At 43.8% G+C, this 24,415-nt stretch overlaps 1 protein-coding gene across 5 annotated transcripts in view; it reads left to right on the forward strand.

Annotated features, from left to right (window-relative positions):
- The first annotated feature begins 686 nt into the window (after window positions 1–686).
- LOC126981405 (GATOR complex protein WDR59-like) overlaps window positions 687–24,415 on the forward strand; it is a 29,115-nt gene continuing 5,386 nt past the window's right edge. For 2 of the 5 annotated variants that reach the window (XM_050832441.1, XM_050832451.1), the window contains exons 1-19: window positions 687–792; window positions 1,892–1,941; window positions 2,418–2,556; window positions 2,766–2,970; window positions 3,921–4,111; window positions 5,191–5,283; window positions 5,494–5,751; window positions 5,984–6,053; window positions 6,602–6,709; window positions 7,135–7,320; window positions 7,533–7,654; window positions 17,046–17,210; window positions 17,951–18,046; window positions 18,493–18,616; window positions 19,118–19,350; window positions 19,737–19,861; window positions 20,843–20,924; window positions 21,856–21,962; window positions 22,818–22,941. In XM_050832441.1, coding sequence (XP_050688398.1) covers window positions 739–792; window positions 1,892–1,941; window positions 2,418–2,556; window positions 2,766–2,970; window positions 3,921–4,111; window positions 5,191–5,283; window positions 5,494–5,751; window positions 5,984–6,053; window positions 6,602–6,709; window positions 7,135–7,320; window positions 7,533–7,654; window positions 17,046–17,210; window positions 17,951–18,046; window positions 18,493–18,616; window positions 19,118–19,350; window positions 19,737–19,861; window positions 20,843–20,924; window positions 21,856–21,962; window positions 22,818–22,941 — 2,532 coding nt within the window. In that variant the 5' untranslated portion in view covers window positions 687–738. Of the gene's footprint in view, window positions 793–829; window positions 883–1,891; window positions 1,942–2,417; window positions 2,557–2,765; window positions 2,971–3,920; window positions 4,112–5,190; window positions 5,284–5,493; window positions 5,752–5,983; window positions 6,054–6,601; window positions 6,710–7,134; window positions 7,321–7,532; window positions 7,655–9,035; window positions 14,240–17,045; window positions 17,211–17,950; window positions 18,047–18,492; window positions 18,617–19,117; window positions 19,351–19,736; window positions 19,862–20,842; window positions 20,925–21,855; window positions 21,963–22,817; window positions 22,942–24,415 lie in introns of those variants that run through there. The other 3 variants (XM_050832424.1, XM_050832428.1, XM_050832431.1) reach the window with 3 other exon arrangements.

Here is a 24,415-nt window from a genome sequence, read left to right on the forward strand (position 1 = left end):
CATGTACTAATAATATCTCCTGCAGCATCATATAGTTTAGTCATAAGCACGTATAAATGTAACATATATATCTCCTGCGGCTGTGTTATATAGTCCAGACATAAAGTGCTTAATTGAGTCTAAGCAAAAATCTAGAAGAAAGTAGTAAAGCAAATATAAAAACCAAATGTAATAATTAATATTTGCATTAGTAAGCTATATCCATGTCATATATGTACTTGAGTCTAATATGTCTAAGAAAGTAGGAAAGCAAATAAAGGCCATGTAGGCTAATAATATCTCCTGCAGCATTAACAAGGTACTTAATTGAGTCTATATCTAAGAAATAGGAAAGCAAGTAAAAGCCATATAATAATATCTCCTGCAGTAGTAGTCCAGTCATATAAATGTTTGAGTCCCCCTTATTTCAAATCCCGTGAGAGATCAAGTAGGACAGTAGGAAAGCAAGTAAAAACCATGTAATAAAATCTCCCCAGCATTATAGTAGTCCAGTCATAAGTGCTTGAGTCCCCCTTATTTGAAATCCCGTGAGAGACCGAGTAAACAGCGGCGCCATGAAGAAGCGTTGACACAGAGACGTCATCAAACACCCTAACCGTCCCAGGCGTGCGGGCCAGAATCCTCCGCGCCAGCCATTTGCCGATGCTCACTTGTCTGACTTGATGCTTGCCAGGAATCGAACCCTGTCCAAGGAACGCCGCCGCCCGCCGCCCTGTCATCTATACTTTCAGCAGCGCCATGGCGGCTCGGTGGAGTAGCGAGAGTGTGGTGGCGGAACACAGGGAATTACAGGTACTGGCAGGCAGGGGCGGCGTGCAGGGGGCGGCGGCAAGGGGCGGGAGGGGTGCTGCCAGGGCGGAAAGGGCTGACAGTAGGGTTAGGGTAAAGGATACTCCATTTGTTAGGTCCAAGTGTCTCCTTTCCAACGGTGCCTCGGACTCTTCCTCTTCTCTTTTTTATTGCTGCCTTGTATTAGTGTGCCGCTGTTCTCGTCTCCTTAGCCGTGTTCTCCTTTTCCTTTGATTTCGTGGGGTTGTTCTTGTATTAGTAAGAGTTTCACGTGATTCTTCCTAGTTCATTAATTCATCCTTTTCAACAGTTCCAAATTCATGACTTCATTCTACGGCTGGTGAAAATATGGCCATTGTCGTGTAGGTTTTCCTGAGCAGCTCGGCTAATAGGTTGTAATACGTTGTAGACCTCCAGGCAGACTAAAGTAGACCAGGAGGGAGTGTGTGGAGGAAGACCTAGCCGCTCTGGGCGTGAAGCACTTGATGGAGACAGTGTTAGGATGGTCACCAAACGTCTTAACTCATAACGAAAATGCTTAAACGAACGAAAGATGAGAATGATGTATTCTATGGAAATTCTACACATTTTTACAAATTTGTTGAGTTTCAGGAATGAATGATGGAATATCTCTGAAGTTTACCTTTAGTGATAGTTGGAGTCATCAATTGCCATCCAGATAGGCAAGAATATTGAGCACATAGCACTTAAATCTCTTATCAGTAGAAAAGGTTACTGGAGTGAGTGAAATGGGTGCATTTCTGTAATAATTCACCAAATTGGTTTGGCTAGGTTACTTCCCTTAGGGATCATTGGGCAGTCAGGGTTGGTTAATTAGGAAGTATTATTTGGTAATTGTTAATTCCCTGCTAAAATTAAATTTCCTCAAGAAAAGAAGCATCTCCACTGGGGGAGGGGGGGGGGGAGGGAATAGAAGATGGATTTGGTCCTCTTATCTAGTTTTACGTAGAGTATAAAGTGCAAGTTTATTCCTAATGTACTCGTTTCAAGTGTTAGCACCACATTTCTTTGACTTTTGCAGCTGTTGCTTGAGATAAACCTCATCTTAAGTTAATGATGTGTATGATTTTGCGTGTTGCAGGCCAATGCCATGGCCCTGGACCGCCGGGGGGAGTTCACACTGCTGGCCGGGTGAGTGTGGGGATCAAGTTGTCATGAGATAGTTGTGTACATTTTTTTTTACAATTTGTTCAACTACAGCACTTTGTCCCTTTGTGTTTCCAGGACTGTGCTGATGGCTTCCCTTGCATTCTAAGTTTTCTGTAGTTTATGAGTGCACATATATATTTGGAAAGACATTTTCTCTTTGTAATTTTCTCTTACTGTAACACATAGTAAATCTTTAGGTGACATAGTTGTAGAAGTTGTGGTCTCTCTAGTTATTTTAGATGCCTCCAACAGTTATGTTTGACACTTTGTTGTGGCATCATAAAGTCAAAACATACCTATTGCATTACATTCTTCAAATATTTAAGATGTAAGATTGGTAATTGTCCAGGTTTTGTTAGCAAATATTTTTCCTTCTGATGATTTTTAGGTGCAGGGCATTAATGCTCCTGGAGATCCATCATATGTCTAGATTTTTCAATGGCTTGCTTTATCTACAGACGCCGTGCCCTGGCACTGATCCGACTGGACTCCCCCTCAGAAGTGGTCAAGAGGGTCAGCCGCACACAGCAGAAGTATGATGTCACCGCGGCGGAGTGGAACCCAACTCAGAGCCAGGGACACACCTTCGTTTTGGCAGTGAGTTGCTGGAAGTTGGTGCATTATGCAGGGCTAGGAGGAAGCACTGATCATAGTATTAAGATGATAGTATTAAGAATACCTAGAAGTAGTGCTTTGGCCCTATGGTAACCTACAAAAAATATGTAAAAATTGAAGTGCATCTTATATGCTTCTGTGTCTCATATGTCATCAAATACGGTACATCCTCATACTGATTTCATTCATAGTTTGGAGAGCGTGCTGAAATCTGCCAGTGGAATGAGGGCTCCCTGAATGGCATTAGTTCCTTGCGCGCCCACACCCGCACCATCACTGACCTCAACTGGCACCGCCTGGACCCCAACCTCCTGGCCACCTGCTCCATAGACACCTTTGTTCACATCTGGGACACCCGGGAGCCCCGCAAGCCTGTGGCCTCACTCTCCTCCATTGGTGGGTGGGACATGATTCTTATGATTGATGCATATTTGTCTTTTATGGTATGGTAGGACCCTGAATAGTACAATGATTTGATAGATATAAGAACACACTATTCAAATTCACACTTTGTAACCACAGTTCTTAATGACTGATACTGGTTTGTCCTTTAGTGTATGGTAGAACTGTGCAGTGTAGTTATTTGAACGATACATGAACTATCACTATTTGAATTCATGTTATGTAATGCTATGTAATCACAGTTCGTAATGATTGATACCGATTTGTCCTTTAGTGTATGGTAGGACCCTGAATAGTGCAGTTATTTGATAGCTACATGAACTCACACAATTTGAATTAACACTATGTAATGCTATGCAACTTGTGAGCTGTACTGTTTGATATATGCTCGTTTGATGCAATCTCTCCTCATATTTTACTCATTTGATCAGAGGGCTTCACAACAAGGAGATGCTTCTTCCTCCTCCGTTTTGCTACATCAGCCCAGCCGGTGCCACCCGACTGTCTTGTCAGTGCAAAGCACATCTACCACCTCACCCAACTTCTCTTTCACACTGAGTGCCCGAGTTTCAGCTTCATCTTTCACAACTAATATTTCTTTAGATAATTCTGGCTTAAATTCATCTAGTTTTTCCATAATGTTGGTTGCTAAAGATGCCTTGTGTAAGCATGGCAAACACAACCAGTTTATTTTGGGTATATTATCCTGTTTGACCCCTGTCAGATGAGCACACTTCACATGACACCACTTACGGCACAAACAGCATACAATCCACGCCTGAAAAGTCTTCACAGACGAAACACACGTCTCTCAAAGTCCTGCTCCTGCTGCTTGCCATTGTCGAATCAGCAGTTGCAGGAGTGCACAGACAACACCTCCATCCACTCCTACTGTCACTCACTCACTCTCAACAATAGTTTGCTGAGTCTGTCCTGTTCAACAGCTGGGGCATCGCAGGTCAAGTGGAACAAATTGAATCACAATTTGTTAGCCTCGGGCCACGACTGTGATGTGCGAGTGTGGGACAACCGCAAGCCAACCCAGCCCACGCAGTTCATTTCAGCCCACTTGTCCAAGATCCAGGGTCTTGACTGGTCGCCCAACCATGAGAGCCACCTTGTAACCTCATCCAATGTGAGTATCAGTATCGTAGTGCTAAAACAGTGCATTTTGTCCCCTGTTGCCCCACACGCTGCTCATCGTTACGAATATTACAAGCTCAGAGCTGTAACTTCATATCTCTTCTCTTACTAAATCAGCTTCCTCAAGGCTGGACGTTCTGTACCGTCTCCGCCAGTTCTTCTCCCCTGCACAGTTGCTATCCATTTACAGGGGCCTTGTCTGCCCTCGTATGGAGTATACATCCCTTGGATGGGGGGGCTCCACTCACACAGCTCTCTTGGACAAAGTGGAGTCTAAGGCTTTTCATCTCATCAGCTCCCCTGATAGTCTTCTACCTCTTAAATTTCGCTGCCATGTTGCCTCTCTTTCTATCTTATATCGATATTTTCATGCTGACTGCTCTTCTGAACTTGCTAACTGCATGCCTCCCCCCCTCCTGCGGCCTTGCCACACATGACTTTCTACTGAAGCTCATCCCTTTACTGTCCAAATCCCTTACGCAAGATAAGAGTTAACCAGTATCTTCACTCTTTCATCCCACATGCTGGTAAACTTTGGAACAATCTTCCTTTATCTGTATTTCCTCCTGCCTACGACTTGAACTCTTTCAAGAAGAGGGTATCAGGACACCTCTCCTCCCTAAATTAACCTATCTTTCGGCCACTCCTCTAACTCTTTTTAGGAGCAGTGAGTAGCAGGCTTTTTTTTTAACGTTTCCTTTTTTTTATGCCATTGAGCTGACTCCTCTGCTGAAAAAAAAAAAAAAAAGAAAAGCAGTGTGTCCTTCGTAGGGTGTGCTTGCTAATTTGTATTCAGTGTTCACATCAGGTTTTCCATTTTTTTCCCCTGTAATGAGGATGGATTGGAATAGTGCATACAAAATGTCAAACACCCTAAACCATTTTAGTTGAAGACTAATCCATGAAAGAAGGGGATCTTGTTTGATATGTTCGTGTTATTTGTAAACCTTGCATGAAGAATGAAGAACTCTACACACCATGCCAATGGGGACAGATTGGGGAGGTGGACCACATTAGCCCATGCATTATGGAAGTGCTTTTTGTTAACTGATCATTCTCCTTCCCCTGCAGGACTGCACAGTGAAGTTCTTTGACATACTGAACCCACGCAAGGCTGAGAACTTCATCAACACCCTGTCTCCTGTGTGGCGGGCCAGGTACACGGTGAGTACCTGCACTACACATTAACGCTTAAAAGTCCACTTTGCATACGTGTGGAAGAGTTGTTTTATTCTGGACAATTGTTGAAGGTCAAGTTTAGGGGTCAAGTATTGCATGAAGTTTCAAGAGGAAGCAAGACAGTGTAGACATGGATGAATAATTGGTTCACTGTGATGTGTGTATATAATGCCATGTAACTTTTCCTTGGTGCAGCCCTTCGGTGAGGGAGTGGTGACAGTGGTGGCGCCTCAGCTGCGTCGTGGAGAGAACCCTCTGCTGCTGTGGGCAGTGCGGGATGTCACAGCTCCTGTACATACTTTTGTGGGCCATTCAGACATGGTGCTGGAGTTTGAGTGGCGGCTGAGTGGCGGGGCGGGAGCAGTGGCGTCAGGGCCTGGGGAGCACCAGCTGGTGACCTGGGCGAGGGACCACAGCCTGCGCATCTGGAGGGTGGACCAGCACTTGCAGCGGGTGAGTGGGGGTACCATTTTCAGACGACCAAACAGTTCTAGTGTGGTGATTTGATAATTTCTATCACCTCATAAATATATTTCTTAACCAAGTGAAGTAAATTAAGCTTTCAAGAAATATTATCGTTGGTCTTATGGTCTTACCCTCCATTGCTGTCACATTATATTCTCCATCTTCTTGCACATGAAATTAGTTAACAAAGACTAACCTTGGTGTTCTGTGCTTGCTACAGCTGTGTGGAGAAGAGGCAGGACTGGGTGAAAGCACTGATAGTGAATTCAATTCAGAATCAGCAACACTTGGTGAGTATTACTGTGCATAAGGAACTCCACATCTTACTGTTATTGCTGCCTCTCATCTTGGTATCAATAAATATCGCTTGTTCTTTGATAATCTATTGTCTCAGTCTCTTACTTTTCAACAATAATACTTTAGGAAACTTTCACTTGGCCACCTCTTATACAAATTTTGTAGCTGTATAAGAATATAATTGCAAAATGTTTCCAAATAAATAGTGGAATTGAGTAGTAACAAGCAGCCTTGTTTAGGTCAATAATTTTAGTGGTGTCTGGTCTTGGAAGGTAGATGACAGAATACTTCAAAGTAAGATAGTTGTAGAGGCATCCTGTTATAAAGACATGAATTGCTTGTGTAGTATGTACAAGTAAAACAAATGGTGAGAGCAGTATGAATTCATATTCAAAGAAATGGCTGCTGAGTCTATAAGATAGAGTCTAGATAAAATTATATGGAACAGTTGTGTAATACAGAAAACAATAGGAACAAGACTGGGCTTGTGATGATGATGCAGATATTGATGCAAGGATGTGTAATGCCTTTGTCCTTCCAGTTGAGGGTGAAGCTGGAAGAGAGTCTGGCCTGATGAGAGAGGAGCAAGACACACACAGCCTCTCCGGAGGCAATGAAGATGATGCTGAATCCAACTCCCCCAGATATGGTGCTTATTTACTTAGGCTGGAGGGAGGGCCAGGCATGATTGTTCTAAGTTATAAGTGCTTACCCCCAAGACTATATCAGAGAATAAAGATAAACTTGTAATTGGGAGAGGTTAGTTTCTGGGATGTGCAAGAGACTGATTGACAGAAGTTGCTGTTCAGTCAGTGACAGTGACAGGCTATTGAAAGCAGCCTATGATCCTAGTGCAAGCTTGGAATAGATAGACTGTAGCCCGTAACAAGGGGAAAAAGGTCGCTTATATTAGAGTGTGTACAGTGTGTCTTGCTGTCTTTCATCTCCATTAGTTTTTCTGGCGTCACTAATGTTTCGTATGGCCTATCACTGCCTTCTGCACATTTTGTTAAGACTTCCTTACAATTCGTTAATCCTCGGCACTTCTCACAACCTGTTTGCCTTTGTCGACAGAAGGTGGTGCTCAACCCCCTGAGGCTTCAGAGAATGCAGTGCACAGGGCATCCCTGGAAAGCAGCTCTACCACCGAGGCGAGTGAGGTGACCGTCGCCCCTGCCTCAGTAGAAAAAACTGCTGGGGAAAATGTGTCGTCTGTCAGTTCTGTTGCTGGCACACCATCCTTGCCTGGTCTTGCCATTGGTAAGTGAATGCACAAAGGAGTGTGAAGAAATCCTAAAATGTTATGTACAGTACTCATATGAATTTTCAAACATTTTACTTTAATTTACTAAAGGTTGATAATTCTAGGAACTTATTTAGCTGCCATATCAGTTGAGTTTATTGAACATGATGTATGCACTATATTGTGGCTAGGGCTTGGGAATCCCTAACACATATGAGGACATTTGCAGCCAAGCCATTGCCAAGTCAAGCCTCCACTTTGCCTTCTGGCCAACCCATGAGTCTTCAGCAAGAGTTTTCTTTGCTCAACACATCACTAGACAGCAGTCAAGTCAACTCAGTGGAGGTGGTGGTAAGTAGTTGCTCAGAATGTTTGTTGGGGATTGGGTGAGGCAGTTGAGTTGTTGCCAATGCTTGGTTGTTTTGCGAAATACCGAGTGTGGTCTTTCATCTATTCCTCAATCCTATCAGACTATTGTCCTGGAGCTCTCCCTCCCACCTCTTCTATTTGACTCATTTTATCATTTACCTTCACAAATCCACCATTTTCCATTACTCCTGTGGCCTTACTGCTCACTTTTCTACTCACTCCCACTCTCGTGCTGTCCAAATCTCTTGTGCATAATTTAACCATTTTCATTCTGTTATCCCCATCACTGGTAAACTCTAGAAGATTTTTTTTTGTCTGTATTTCCTCTGTCCTATAACTTGAATGCCTTTAAAATGGAATATCAAGACACCTCTACAACCATATTTGAATATTCAATTTTGATCTGTCCACATATTGGAAGCATTGCCAGTGTGGACCTCTTTCTGTTTGTTTAGGGACTCCTGGATTAGGAACCTTTTGGTTTAATGATTGTTTTCAAAATCATTTTTCATGTGTAATTATCTTCACCAAATCTTTGAACCAGTGCATGGCTCCGTCACCCCTTCATATAAAGTAGCCTGTTCCTTTATTCTTCAGAAGTAATTTTCACAATTCCTTGGTGGAAAACAGCATCCTATTATTATTGTTTTTGAGTGAAATAGACATTTTACAGGCAATAAATGGTAAACATAGGTAAACAAACGAAGATGTTCCATTATCATGCCATCCCATGAATTCTGCAATCACTTTTTCTTTCTTGTTAAGGATTTCAATTATAAGAATTAGTTGCTTGTGAATTATGCTGTAAAACTGAAATATAATATATGGATAAATAACTTTCTGCAGTGAGGTAAATCCCATAAAAGTTTTGCTTGGGAGTTGATTAGCTGCTTCAGAATAATATTTTAGAATACTCTTGCTGTAGGGGTGTATGTTGTAGGTAAGGTTTTGAGGGAGTCTGTGGAATGGTGGGAGTCAAAGAGTGAAGAAAGGGCTGCATTACAAGCATCACAGATATTTCTGTTCATTGTTAATCTTACATGCTGTAAACCTGTGTTAGAGTGCATCACCATCTCTTGAAGTGTGTAACATGTTATTGTTTTATCAAAATTGTGTGCCCATTTCTAGTCATGTCAACAGCCTCTGTTTCACATGTGCACATGTTATCTGTGTAAATACTTCCAAAGACAATTGAAGTGTTGTTGAGTGCTGCAGCACTTGGTGTCTTTACAGTAGACTCTGGTTGGTGCACTCACTCTGAGATGTTGTTGTGGCCCTTGAATAGGTTCACTGTTCCTCTTTTGACTCCCTCACCGTAGTGTGTGAATGTTGAGACTAACCAGAGTCTACTGTAATGTTGCAGACCACAGGGAGAGAGGGCCAGCCAGGTGTAGGGGACCAACAGAAGATAATCACTATAAAGGAGGAAGTCACCGACGAGGAAGAAATCACTTTGGAGGTGGAGGGCATCGGCATCTACCCAGAGGAAATAAATATTAAGGAAGAAGTTTTGAGTGATGAGGAAGTAGTAGTCAGCTCCTTGGAGGATGCATTTCGTGTTGGCAAGATAATCCCTGAAAAGGGGGGAGATACAGTGAAGGTTCCTGTGCAGAGAGGAGGCGCCCCAAGGAAAGAATGTGTGCCGCCAACCAAAGACACTTCACACAGAGCCACTAAAAAAGGAGCCATGGTGATGAAAGTTGGCACTATTTATGAAGGCAACTCAAGGGAAAAAGTGATCACTATTGATGAAGACACCAAACACAAGGGAACTGTTTTTCAGGCACCCTCCCAGGAGAAAAAAATCACAGTGCCAAAGGGAGACACCATGAAAGAAGCAAACAGGCAACTGAAAGGAGCAAGTGGGGGAGACAGTGTGGAAAAAGGTGCTATTGTTCAGGTGGGTGACACTGTCCAGAAAGTCAGCACTGTGAAGAAAGCCACTGTCAGAGAAGGAAAAACTGCAAAAGAAGCCACAACCCAGGAAAAGGTTACCGCAGAAAAGAAAAGTGGTTTGGAAGGAGCCACCATGCAGAAGGAAGTTCTTTCTGCACCTGAAAAAGCCAGGGTGAAAGAAGACTCTGTACAGGAGAAAGAGAGGCCTGGTGTTGAGGAAGGGGACACAGAGATGCATATTGTGGAGGATGGGGACAATGTACATGAGGAAGATTCTGAGCCAAAGAGGCATGCTGCTGGGGAAAAGGACTCTGAGAAGGAGAGACAGACAATGGAGGAAAAGGAGACTGAGAAGGAGAGAGACACTGCGGAGGAAAGAGAGACTGGACAGGAGATACATATCGTGGACAAGAGAGATACTGCAGAGGAAAGAAAATCCAAGCCAAAGATACATGCTGAGAAGGAAAAAGAGGCTGAACAGAAGAGAGATGCAGTGGGGGAGAAAGATTCTGAGCAAGGGAGACACATAGCAGAGGAGAGAGGGACCAAACAGAGGAGAGACAGTGTGGAGGGAGCAGCTCAACAGGAGAGAGACACTAAGGAGGATAGAACTTCAGAACAGGAGAGGCAGCCTTCTCAAGATGATGATGTGCCACAAGGGGAATGGCATGTCCAGCATGGAGACATAGTGCAAGAGAAGAATGAGATCACCAGTGATTCTGGAGAGGGATCTTGCAGTGGTAAGAAGAGGAAAGCTCTTGTGGATGGCTCAGTAGGGCAAATGCATCCCCCAGCTGTAAAGAGGAAAAGTTCTGTTGCTGCTGCTTCTGCTGTGGGTAATGGAAATGGGGATGAAGGTGGTGGGAGGAAAGCTCCCAGGAGTATGCCAAAGATGCAACCACTTGCAAGCCCTGGGTTGCAGGAGAATAAAGAAATTAGAGTTCAGGATCCAAGCAGAAGTGTGTTTGACGAGCCTGACAGCACTTGCATCATTAAGATCCAGTGTGTGGGTGAGGACAGGGAAGGTGAGAAAATTACTGTAGTGGAGGCCTCAGACAGCAGCCCTGGCACCACACTATCCTTCCCCCAGAGAAAAGTCTTCAGGAGTCCCCAAGATAAGGACACATCCATGTCCAGCTTGGATCCAGAAGAGGATGACTTTATGAGGGGGGAAGCAGTGATTCATGTAGAGTGTGATCCTGAGCCGGAGATGCTGGATATTGAGCCCAAGGAGAGGGATGATGGTGTGGCTGTGTGTCAGGTGGTGACATCAGGCTCCTTTGTCATCAAGGGTGCTGCCTCCAGTTTAATGCAGGTGGAAGCCAGCGTGGTGCATTTGCCAGAGTCACTGACAAGCAATAACCAGAACCCTGAGGAGGTGTGGGGCACCCTGGCTCCCCAGTTGCTGGAAGGAGGCGTCATCGTGCATGGGGAAAACTTGGTGTTGGGAGTCCTGTCGCTGGTCACCATGGTGGAAGCTGTGGAGGTGGATGGGGAGGCACAAACACAGATCACCATCTCTCCTCTAGCTGAACCAGTGGAAGCCTATCACAAGCGTGGTGTCAACTTTATCCTTGTTACAAAAAATTCTGAGGCAATCCGTGGCTCTGGAGGCAGTCCAGAAGCCCATTCTAAGGAGAAAAATCAGGTGCGAAATGCGCCTAACAGTGATTCACCTGGCCAGTTCCAATGTGACAAGTGTGACAAGACCTACAGCGTTCGGTCGTCCCTAAACAGCCACCGGGTGACTCACAATGCAGAGAAATTATACAAATGTGATGAGTGTGACCGTGCCTTCCATTACAGTACTCCACTCATGATTCACAAACGTACTCACAGTGATGAGCGGCCGTACTGCTGCCAGACCTGCCATGCTTCCTTCAAGTCCATGACCAATTTGCGTTGTCACCAGCGTCAGCACTCAGGAGAGCGACCTATTTCATGCCCAGAGTGCAAACGGAGCTTCAGGGACTACACTTCCCTCAAGAGACACAGACAGAGGATGCACCAAACAGAAACATCTGATTCCTCTAATACTGCACCATCTGTTACTTCGCCACACAAGAGTGGGAAGGATGAGGAATCTGAGGATGGCCAGAACACTGACAGCAAGTCCCCAGATGCCCAAGACTCAAAGGACAGGTCATCCAGTGGACCTGGGAGTGTAGGACGTCTTTCAGACTACATACACAAATGTGGCCTGTGTCACATGACCTGCCACACTCGACCTCAGATGTTGACACACCTGCAGGTTCATGCAGCAGCTGAGCGGTTTCGATGCCGCTATTGTCCCAGCGCTTATACCTTCCGTTTTCTGTTGGCGCGTCATGTACGTGAAATGCACCCTGGTAGCCCGCAGTGGTTCTGCCAGCACTGTGACCGTATCTTTGATACGTGCCGCAAGATGAACAGCCACAGCTGTCGCAGTGTGAGAGGGAACTACTCGTGTCCCCACCAATGTGGTTTCACCACAGAGGTGCGACATAGAGTGTTTCGGCATGTGGCACGGTATCACCCTGAGGATGCTTCTCCCTACCACTGTGACTTCTGCTCAAACAGCTACCGAGACCCTGGCCGCCTGCGCTACCACCAGAAACGACAGCACCCTGAGAAGATGCCTGAGCTGGCTCCACCCCCGAAGGACACGTGGCGGGCATCGTCTGAAGCAGGGCCGGAGGACAAGGGTGCCGTGGACATGTCACAGGTGGAAGTGAGCGTGGTTGGTGAGGCCATTGAGTATTACCTCCCTGAAGATCTAAGGAATGACATGGCATTTAAGGAACGAGTAAAGTTCAAATGTTTCTACTGCGAGGCCAAGTTCCCAGTTAAGAATGCCATGACACGTCACGTGCTTCGAGCGCACCCTGGCCAGCGTGCATACAAGTGCCTCCGCTGCAATGTCTTCTTCAGGTCCAATACGGAATCCAAGAATCACAATCGCAAATACCACAAGTACCAGGACACGGGCGGCCGCGACCCCCACCGCAATGAGAAGGCCATGAGGAAGCGCGCAGAGCTGGTGGAGCAACAACTCCGTCAAGCTGCACCCGGCCTGCGCAGTGCGTTTAAGTTCCGTTGTCTGTATTGTCCCATGGCTTACCGCTGCAAGAGGCCGCTTGTTGCCCACTACCGCCGCTGGCACCCAGATCAGGAATGGGACCACTTGCCAGACCGTCCCCCGAGTACTCCACCTTCCTCCTCTTCTAAAAGACGCAGATTACTGTTCTTTGATTGCAAGTTTAATTCTGAGTGTGGACGCACTTTTGATGAGATTGATCTGCTGTTTGAGCACCTGCTTCATGCACATGAGGTTAGTGGTGAGGCTGCTCTCCCTTATGTGAAGGAACGGGTGGTGGTGGAAGGAGTGAGGCGTGGGCGGCTCCCCAAGAATGCTGTGTTGGTGCCTAGTGAGTCGCCGACTAGTGGAGGTTCACAGAAGAGGAGGATGTGGTGGAGAGGCAGAGCAAGGGTTAAGTCAGAGCCAGAAGACACAGAGGAAGAAGATGAATTTGATGAGGCAGAGTTTGAACTATCAGAAGGAGAAGATGAGGATGAAGAGATGGAAGGGGAAATTATCAAGATTAAGAAAGAGCATTCCTCAAGTCGAAGTCAAACACCTGAAGAGGGTCAAGAGAGTATGCCCATTGCTAAGAAGAGCATAAACTTGGAGAGCATTGACTCGGTGGGTGACGTGAAGAAGATGTTGTACCGCTGCAGGAGATGTGGAGTGTCCTGCAGCAGCAAGGTACAATACCGACAGCACACTGCTGGCCACATGCTGTCTGAGAAGGAGGAAGAGGATCAAGAGTCAAAAGACTTCAGTTCCCCAGAAAAGGTGCCAGTGCTTGGGGCATCTAAGAAAAAGGCAACAGAGCTGGATAAGAGTGAGGCTGAAAACCTGGATGAAGGGATCCTAGTCACCTCCCTGAAGGAAGAGGTGAATGATGAAGAGGAGGATGTCAAAGTGCTCACCCTCACTCCCAGTGCCTCAGGCATGCCTATGGTCAAGGTGGAGGCTTCTGCTATCCAGGGGAATAAAGGGAAGAATTCTAAGAAGAGAAAGGAAACAGAATTAGTATCCCAGCTCTCAACCCCCCCATCATCACCCCCACCATCTTCCTCTTCCTCACCTTCATCCTCACAGACTTCTGCACTTCAGTCTCCCTCACGTGGTGCCTCAAAAACCCAAGGAAAGGTGCAGGTTGTACAGAAAAAGGGCCGGCATCCTGGTGTGAAGCGCAAGGCTGTGGCAGGGCAGCAGAAGTCTTCATCAGGACAGCCAGAGACACCAAAACTGAAAGGGGTGGCAGAGAGGCGGGGAGGGACAAAGCAACAGGGACCAATTAGGAAGAGTAGGATGGTGGCGTCCAAGAAGCTGCAGTGTCCAGATTGTACCATGTCCTTCAAGACCCGGTCAGAAATGAGCTTCCACAGACGTCTTGATCATTGATGCTGAGTTTTTTTTTTCCCCTGAAGACTCACCTTGGACATGTCCATCAACAAGGACATTCTTCTTTGCTGCCTATGTTTTTTTCTTGAGTATGAAAGACTTGTTAAATAAGAAAAGGTATTACATACATAATGTAGTATCAACATTTTATTAAAAGTTTATAATTATAAGTGAGGATTTGCATACTCTGGCCACTCCATTATTGTTAAAGGTTATTCTTGAATATATATATATATATATATATATATATATATATATATATATATATATATATATATATATATATATATATATATCTATATATATATAAATTGTGCAAAGATTAAATTTGTAGATTGAAAGTTACAAGTTTGAAATTCATCCTTTTCACTGTTATGCACTGTCATATCTGTTGAAAAGACTTGAGAAATGAAGTGGTGAGATAGACAGTAAGGTGTACAGTTAGCAGAGAAAGGCTTGACAAGACCAAAGAGAGGCCTGTGTGGGCATGTGTGAAGGGAGGCCACTTAGTGAGGAGGTGCGAGAGGAGTGTGATGGAGTTGAGGACTTGCTTTTTTAATGAAAACAAAATTATGCAAAGCATTCATATTGATAGAATATTGCAGCAAATTAAAGAAGTGCAAATAAGTGTATCTAGACAAAAAAGTTCTGGATGCTGTATAGAAGACTGGGTACAGCTTTCTCATGAAGTGTTGACAGCCACTCCCTACTTTAGATAATGAAACACAGAGCTAAAGAAGGTTGACTGAAGTGATATCCATCTGTTCTTTAGGAACTACAGAGTTAATTGTTACATGCTCCCTAGTTTTGCTCACAATAATCATGATCATGCAGTCATTATGCTGCAAGGCCTCTTCGTGCTCAAACCTGTTACATTTATGATTTACTGTTGTTGAGCTTTGGTCTTGCCCGCCATGGAAATGACAATAGGCAGAGTAATATAATAAGTCATATTTTATTCTTTTACCAGTAAAGATAAGTAACCCTTACTGTGTTTTTTATTTTAAAATCTAGTTAATAAAGTATAGCCCTGTAAGACAACAACTCAACAAATATTAATAGGATCTGTAAGTTCTTTACAAGTTTTGAATGGTACAGGGCCATATAGGAAAGCTTGGAATGTGTGGTGAGGAGGAAGTTTGCAGTGGTTGGATGTCTGCTTCCTAGACTTTGAAAGCACATGATTGTTTATTTTCAGCCAATGTGCTGGCTGTGCCACCTTTGGGCTGCACATGGCCACTGGCTGGTGTGCTTTATTCTTGGCTTGGTATCAGAGTGTTGTATACAAGGTATATAATTACAAATTAATTAGAGAATATGTGGACCTCATCAGGTGCTTTACCATGCTACCTAAAGGAAATAAAGCCAAGCTCAGAGCTGAAGGAACAGGGTGTCAGTGTCATAGTTGGAGAGATAAAAGGTAAAGAAAATGGAGAAGGTTTTTCATACAGAAGGATGCCTTCAACATGCTGCTCCAACAAAGCCATGCAAGAGGATACCAAAAGTAAATTCTCCAACTTAGTTCCACAGATGCCTTGATACTTTCCTCTTGAAAGGGTAAGTCAGAGGAAGGAGGAAGTGTAGTATAAGCAAAGCTCTTCCAGAATTTTACTACCGAATGGGATGAAAGAGGGAAGATACTGCATAACTCTTGCATTTGTAAGTCAGGGCACCATAGAGATGAGCATTAAGTCAAAATTTTAGGCTGCATCCAGTTAGCAAATGCAGAAGACAGCATGAAATAGCAAAAGGAGCAATGATGTGGTAAAATCTGAGAGGTTTAACACAATTAGTAAGAGGAGGGGAGTTATATCATGGGGGAAACTTTCACTTCACAAAGCAAAGGAGGAATTCATCTGATTGAGAATAAGGGCCGTATTACTTAACATTTCGTTGCCCAAGTTTACACATTTGTCAAGGCTTTCGAAGGAGTTTTGGGCATTTCCAGGGGTAGTTTTATGACCCTGGTGGTAGTCTGATCCTTTTTCTGAACTGTCAACCTAAAGAAACACTCATTGGAACCTGATTGATCCCCTCATTGACCTTTAGAAATAGTTTCATGTGAGAAGCGAAAATGTCATAATACCGAGCTATGTGTACAAGAGCTGTATGAGTGAAACCCCACATTATGTATTCTCCCTTCAGGGGGAAAGAAATGGAAGAAAAATGTTTACCTCAAGGAAGCTGATTATGTAAAGGTTGTGATATGAAACTTCCAATTATGAGTGAAAGAGGGACTGCAAATATTGAATGTAGAAAAGGGGAACAGCTGAATGTTATGAAAATAAACACTGATTTAAGTTTTCTGAAAGGGTGAGCCTAAGTGACAGGTAAAGATTGGAGGTTTGAGGCATTTAAAGTCATAAGATTCATTTGGTCTATTCCCAAATAATAGAAAGGTCAAAAGCTGAGGGATGAAAGAGCTGAGGGTAATGTATAAAGTTTGGGGCTATAGATATCTAGGCCTCTGGAGGGAAGAGAAAAGGGGAAAAGGAAACTTGTGGCCATAAATGCTTCAAAAACTAAATTCCCCTGTTCATTATAACAACCTTGTAGACAACTATCTTTTTTCTTTGACTACAGATAAGTAAAGGGAAATGGAGAGAAAATACGAGTTCTGAGCCCTCAGCAAAATGAAGTGCGATGTGCTAGAGGTCACAGGTGTGCACTCTAGCACAGAATCCATTCATTGTATCATAGAAGACTTTGAACCTTTTGAATCACGTTGGGTAACAGTCTGAAAGCCATCAAAACTTCTATGTAGAGTTACCATGAATATGAGAAGTGTTATTTGTGATTTTCAGCAGTTGTACAAAACCTCAAAACACCTGTTCTTCCTTCCTTCCTTCTCCTCCTTCACCCGATGATAATATGGGAGAAAAACACCTTCACTCTCGTTCTTTTTCTGCTACAGTTAATGTTATTGTAAGAAATGTTAGAGTTGCACATCAGTGAAAAAAGAAAATGTGACGTGTACTGTGCATGAAGCAGATCGTTCAAGTGTTGCCTGTGATTCCTTATTTGCAGACAGAGATTGAGAAGCGTCTGTGCCAAGTGACTGCCAAGCATCGCAATCACACGGTCAGCCTCACCATAAGCTTCCCCGTCACGTATCCTCGGCAACACACGCCCGCCTTCAAGTTCTCATATGGCACCACCATTGACTACGCCTGCAAAGCTGATCTGCTCAAGGTTTGTACGTCCATTCTTGACAGGGGGTAAATAATAATGAAATAGGAATCTTCTTCGCCTTCATTTATATATATTCCATCTTCTTCCATTCCTGGGGTCGGATTTGTCATGATCCTTCTCCATCTTGCGCGATCCAGTCCTTGTCATTCCTCTATTTTTAACATTTTGTTATGCTGTTCCTCTCCATGTTCTCCTTGGTAAATAGGGGGCTTCGTGATGCAGTGTTTAGCACACTCGGCTCACAACCAAGAGAGCCTGGGTTCGATTCCCGGGCGGAGTGGAAAAATAGGGGCGGCTTTTCCGATACCCTACTACCCTGTCCACCCCCCTGATCGGGAGTTGTGTCCCGTCTCCTGGGATCTGTTCCCTTCTCCTATAATTCCTTCCCCCTCCTGTCTCTCTCCGGCATATGACCACAGATGTTGCGCCGACTAAACGAAATTTTCCAACTTTCCTTGGTAAATAATAATAATAATAATAATAATAATAGTAAGGACATTTTTGACAAGTTTGGTGAAGGTGGGGATATCCAGCATACCAGTACCATATGGGAAACACTCCACTATCCACCACAGAGGCAGAAAAAGACTTGGGAGTACATGTTACCAGGCGACTGGTGAAAGCCAAATCCGTGCCAATTGCAGTGGATGGGTTAACTGGAAAAAAAAAAAATAATAATAATAATAATTGTAATAAATAAATAAAAAAAAAAAAATTAATCTTTTACTATTCTCCCCCAGGTCCTGAAGAACACGGCGTCCCAGTACCAGCGGAAGCGCAAGCCATGCCTGGAGCCGTGCATTCGTGTGTTTGTGATGCAGCTCAAGGCCCTGTTGGTACGTGAGGGCCACATGGCTCCTTCGGGCTCCCTCACACCTTCTTCCGGGTAGTTCAACAAAATATGCAAAAACACATTTACGCATATTTGTACAATAGGCCCGCTGTTGAATGCAAGACAAGTACCAAAGATGCTAAATGGAGGTGCTGTTTCAATGGGATCTATCAGCCTGGGATTGGTGGAACTTTTATTTATTCATTACTTAGTTGATATATTTTTTTACCTATTTGTTTATTTATTTATTTATTTATTTATTTACTTTTTTGTGTGTGTGTTTTAAGGAAATGCTTAAGAAATATATACACTGAATGGAGTATCCGCTGTATCACATACTTATCCATTAAGGCAGAAATCTAACCCATGGAGAAGTAATGCTCATTTAAAAATCAACTTGTAGTGTGCAAAAGCAGTTCATTCTTAGGCTACTACACCTGTTCCCTCCAGGATGACGAGAGAATGAACTCCGTGGAGGTCCAGCTCGGCACAGGGTACGGCAAGGTGTACGGCAGCTACCAGGACCACAGCGTTCCCTTCCCCAGGACCTCCGGCGCCAGGTTCTCCAGCGCTGGTGAGTGCAGGCATCAGGGGTGAGAGGGGATAATGCTGTGCTATACTATACAGTTTCTGGAAAATAACAGAAAGAAAACTAAAACAAGAATTAACGTAAAAATAGCAATAGAAATGAGTGTAAGCGCAAACACAAGAGAAAGGAAACTAAAGCAAGAGTTGATGTGAAAAAACAGTCTAGAAATTAGTATAAGTGCAAACACATAAATCTAAGATGGAAAAGAAAGTGAAAAGGACTACATCATGGGGCCGCTGCATAGGCTATTCCCTAAAACTACTTTGGATTGGAATCGAATGCAATCATTATCTTCATGCTGTTCTTTATAGACCTTTAGACCTTAATGCTGTTGTTTAGCGACCTTAACACACTTAGATCTTAATATTGTTCTTTAGAGGCCTTAATACTGTTCTTGAGACCTTATTACTGTTCCATATAGACCTTAACACGTTTATAGCCCTCAGTACTATTCTTCAGACTCACCAGTGGTTGTTTTGTTGGCAGACACGCTGGTGTGCTTCGCTCGTCCAACATTCCTGAAGAAGGGTTCGCTGCGCACTGAGTCCTCCACGCCGCGCTCCCTCTCGGCCCTGGCTGCCTACATCACCAACGTCCTGCCGCAGATGTCCAGCACGGTGCCCACCTCACCCAAGTACAATTACAGCTACCCTCCCATCTCCCCGAGCCCCTCCGCAGAGCACAGCATCTCCATTTCCAACTACTATTACCAAGACAAGGTGAGAAGTGGGCTGTAGTGATGTGTGATATAGTTTTTGCAATTCTGTAGGAGAAAGTCTCAAAACAACAGCAAAACGGGTTATCCAGCATGAGTTTCCCCCTGATCGTGCCGGATAAACAAGGTTCTACTGTATCAAGATACCTCTGCAAATGACTCTGGTCTCTCTGTTTTGAACTATTCTACTCAATGCTATTTGCAGGAACGGTGGCATTGTAGGCTTTTTTGTTTTCTCTTTTTTTTTGTATGCCATTGAGCTGGCTCCTCCTTTTCTGTAAAATATAAAAATCAAATAGATAAGGCAGTGCCAATTAAGAGCAGGGGAAGACAGACTTGTAGGGTGTGTATGGTAAGGCTCATGTGTTGTTACACTTTGCCTTCCAACAGAAGGTGCAGAGCAAGCAAGGCAAGAGTGAGGACGAGAGCGGCCGTTCCTTCAGGGCTGGCAACGTCCTCATCTATGACGTCAACTCCCTGATGCCCTTCTCCAAGGATCTTGGTGCTACTTATGTGTGAGTCCGGGGCAGACCTGAGCCCCTCTTTCATAGTGCCGTATTACAAGTCGAATCCGAGAAGTTTCAGGTCCCTACAAAGTTATTCATCCCGAACTCTGTAGGGACCTGAAACTTCTCGGATTGGACTTGTAATGTGGCCCCTTTTCCCAGTCCTTAAGAACAGTGTTGTGGATGGAAACACACACAAAAGATGTTCATGTGATTTGTAAGTTTCTGTATGTAACAGTGGCACAAAAAACATGCTAACAAAAACAAGGTGATCTTTCAAAGGAGGGAGGTTGAAGCTACAGAGTTTGCAAAAGCATGAAGAGGTTGTTGGGTCATACTATGGGCTGTATTACTAAACATTTCGTCGCCAAAGTTCACATATTCGATAAGGCTTTCATAGGAGTTTTGGTCATTTCCAGAAGTAATTTTATGACCCTGGTGGTAGTCTGACCCTTCTGTACCATGAACCTAAAGAAACACTCATTAGGACCTAATTGATCCCCTCTTTGATCTTTAGAAATTAGTTGATGTGAGAAGCAAAAGTGTCTTATAATTCCGATCATATTTTAACGTTGGATGATACACTTGAGGGCCAAAATATTGACCCACCATACTCTAAATCTAGTGTAACCTGGTAAGCCCCTTCTGTGCAGCAAATCACATGGGAATAGCTGGAGAGTGGAGGATGAGGAAGGCAGAGGGTGGCTGGGGAATGAACTGTTGAGGGTGAAGAGAGGACATGACGCAGAGAGTGGCTTGAGTCATGAGTTGAGACTTTAGTTAGATGGACTGACGTGTTGGTTTGCTAACTGTACAAGAATGTGAAAAGAGTATACTATATGTTGTTATGTCCCGAGATGTCTATGGTGATAATGTAGCAGAGGAAAGAGTGACAGCATGTAGCTAAGAAATGTTGCTATGTTCTGTCTGTCTGCAGTGTAGTGTAGGGATAAGGACAGCATGTTGCTAAGATATGTTGCTATGTTCCAGACTGGACGAGGGTAATGTGGTCAGCACCTGCACGCACAACAGGGACGCGGCGGCAGCGGTGGGACGCAAGGATCTGGTGCAGGTGGGACAAACGTGTTGATATTCAAGTTGACGGATTCTTAACCTGGTAGCAGCGGGGATCATGTTTCTTAATGGTCCCTCCAAGCGAGAAAAATGAGAAAAAATCACCCCTCACACAAACCATTTCATAATATATATCAAAGCATTTGTGATCAGATTATGCATCATCTATTTTTTGGGGTAAATATCATGGCACAAATTTGGCCTGTCGCTGCTACACGGTGAAGCCACAAATTTGGCCCGTCGCTGCTACACGGTGAAGCCACAAATTTGGCCCGTCGCTGCTACACGGTGAAGCCACAAATTTGGCCCGTCGCTGCTACACGATGAAGCCACAAATTTGGCCCGTCGCTGCTACACGGTGAAGCCACAAATTTGACCCTTCGCTGCTACACGGTGAAGCTACAAATTTGGCCCTTCGCTGCTACCTGGTTAAGGGTTTTCAATGAATGGGACAAATGTGTTTATTGAATTTCAAGTTTATTTTTTTCTGCAACCTTCATCTGTGATTTAGGAGCGACATAGCTTTTTATTTATTCATAGCAGAGATGAGCCTGTATACTCTCATTTAAAATTACAGTGGTGTGACTTGATATGTTGTACTATATATATTTTTCTCTTTTTCTTTTTTTTTCTTGATTTTGTTCATTTATTATTATTTTTTTTTGTGTGTGTACTTGTATGGTGTGTGACTTTGTAAGGTATGCTATATATATAGTTTTCTCTATCTCTAGTTTATTATATTTTCTCTCTCCTTTTTCTTTCTTCTTTTCTTTTTTCCATCTTTTTCTTTCTTTCATCTATTTATTTATTTTTGTTTGTGTGTTGGCAGAGCCTCTTTCTTTCTTTTCTTTTTTTTCATCTCTTTTCTTTCTTTCTTATTTTTTCTTTCTTTTATCTATTCATTTATATATTTCTGTGTGTGTTGGAAGGTCTGGTCACTGGCAGCCCACACAGCGTCCCTTGGCCCCGGCCCAGCCCACAACATGGACTTTCCCTGGGCCCAGCATCCCTTTGGCCAGAAGCTGATCAACTCCTTGTAGGTTGATTGCTTTCATTTTTGCCCTTTAGTGTAGCATTGTCCTATTCTCCCTATTTCCCTTTCATCATTTTTTTTCTGTTATTATTTCCCCGGAGATTGAACTTTTATCTTAAGCTTAGAGATGCCTAGGCAGTCACCTTGCTGATAGAATTATAGGTCAGTATTTTCAAACCCTTTCATCTCTCACATTAACAATTTCCAAAGGCGAAAAAGTAGATCAGTCGGGTTATAGCGAGTGTTTCTTTAGGTTCACGGTACAAAAGGAGGGTCAGACTACCACCAGGGTCATGAAACTACTCCTGAAAATGCTTGAAACTCCTATGAAAGTCTTGTCAGATGTGTGCGTGTGGGCGCCAGAATGTTTAAGAATATGGCCCTTGATATCATGTGCATTGGTTTGATTTCTTTCACTTCAATGTTGTCATATCCCCACTTTTCCCTCCTATCGGCATTTTTCCCTTTTTCCCCGAGACTGAACCAGCGTCATGTTCTTAGTGGGGTCCAGACAGCCATCATGCCCACACACACACATTTGACAAGGCTCTCGTAGGAGTTTCAAGCATTTTCAGGGGTAGTTTCATGACCCTGGTGGTAGTTTGACCCTTCTTCTGTACTGTGATAGGTGGCGCCACTATAAACACTTGCCTGTGCCATGATGGGCTTGGGCCAACCACCAGGCCCTTGAAGAAAGCCTGCCGGTGCTGTAGGCTAGCATGTAAAAAAAAAAAAAAAATAAAAAAATAAAAAAAACGTGTCATGTGCTTTGCTTGACTTTCCCTCTTCTGGTGGTGCCCTATTTTGTTGACTTTATGTATTTCCTTCCATTATTTTTTCCTCCTTGTTTCGCTCCAGACTGAACCACTACCTTGCTCTCAGCGACGTCCAGACAGCCACCATGTTAGCCTGTGTGTTCGGCAGCAAGACGGAGCCTCAGAACACTGCTTACCCACACAAGAGCAGGCCTGAGACCAACAGTGTGAGTTGTGGAGTCTTTATTCTTTTGTATCTTCTTGTTCTGTGGCTCCTTGGTGTTCATAGTTGCACACAATGTTGCTACGTTCTCACACCTATGTTTTGTTCATGCCTTCAGGAGCTCCTTGTAAGCCACACAGGGATTTGCTGGCAGCCTGTGATGGGGTGTGAGGGAGGAATATATGGTGTGGGAAATGGAAAGTTAAGGGCACAGAGTCAAGGTGTCTGTTGAGGTGAAATCGTCAGACGTGTGTGTGTGTGTGTGTGTGTGTGTGTGTGTGTGTGTGTGTGTGTGTGTGTGTGTTCGTACGTAAAAGCAAATTCAGTTGAAAGCTTGTGGATGGTTTTAAGGAACTGCCTTTTGTAGCTTGACCGGCATCATCTGGTATTGGTGATTATCATATATTTTTACTTTCATGCTGCCTAGAATCTATGTCCACTAGCTCACTGTGCCGACCTGCCTTCCTTCCACTACTGCTGATTTCTCTCACTCGTGTGTTCTGTGTTACTGTACTTATATAGATGTACATGTACTTCTTTCAAAGTCAATAACATTTCAGCAATTCTAAGCAACTCGGTAACAAACAAATTATTGTCATGTGCTGCTAGAAGTGAGTGTGCCTCGCTGCGGCTGTCACACAGGTTTGGGAACCTCTTGGCCATAGACTGTATTTGGGGCTTGGGACACAGAGCATTACAGGCATTATCTCAGAAGATGTGTTTGGAGCAGCGTTGCTAAATTACTGTACTCATTGCATTGCATTTTCGTAGTTTCTGACCAATAACTATAGCAAAAACAAACAAACAAACATCAATAAATAGAAGTTTTAATGCTAACTTCAATTTTCTATCGTTATTTGTGTAGGTACGAGAGTTTGAGGTTTAAAAGTAATAAATACGATGTGGTGAATACGATAATCTGGCAATGCTGGTCTGGAGGGAGTCAGGTTCTAAAAGATATGGACAGATAGAATTTTAAAATAAAAGTTGATTCTATGCCCACATTCAAATATTTATCACACTAAGTACTTGTTCCAGCATTGCAGCATTAATTACCTTTCTTTCCCTCTATACTGAAGTTTCTGCCTCACATTTTTCTGTCTATTCTCTTTATTGTAATTAATTTTAAAGAACTCAGAGCCATTCCCCCAAGAGCCTAAGAGTCTTGTTTGGTGACTCAGATTCTATGTGGGTCTGTAGTCTATACCACAGGCAGTCCAGGGCACATAAAAGAGTCATCAGCAACATCAGCCCAATTTGATTACGAAAGTCTCATGATCAGAATTACTGCCAGTATCTGCTGAGGGGTTAAAGGGGGACTTATTACCCTGAAACCTAATGGGAGTTCACCTCTGCCATTAGGGCTGAATTGCTAGGAGTCTTAGGGCCGCTTTCACAGTCATTTTGTTAGTTTTGATCGTTACCAATGGCGGCGATCGATGCTATAGTTTTCCACTTGAAACTGGCCGGTGGGGTAG

Source organism: Eriocheir sinensis, chromosome 4, assembly GCF_024679095.1.
Source record: "Eriocheir sinensis breed Jianghai 21 chromosome 4, ASM2467909v1, whole genome shotgun sequence".
Taxonomy (NCBI): Eukaryota; Metazoa; Arthropoda; class Malacostraca; order Decapoda; family Varunidae; genus Eriocheir; species Eriocheir sinensis.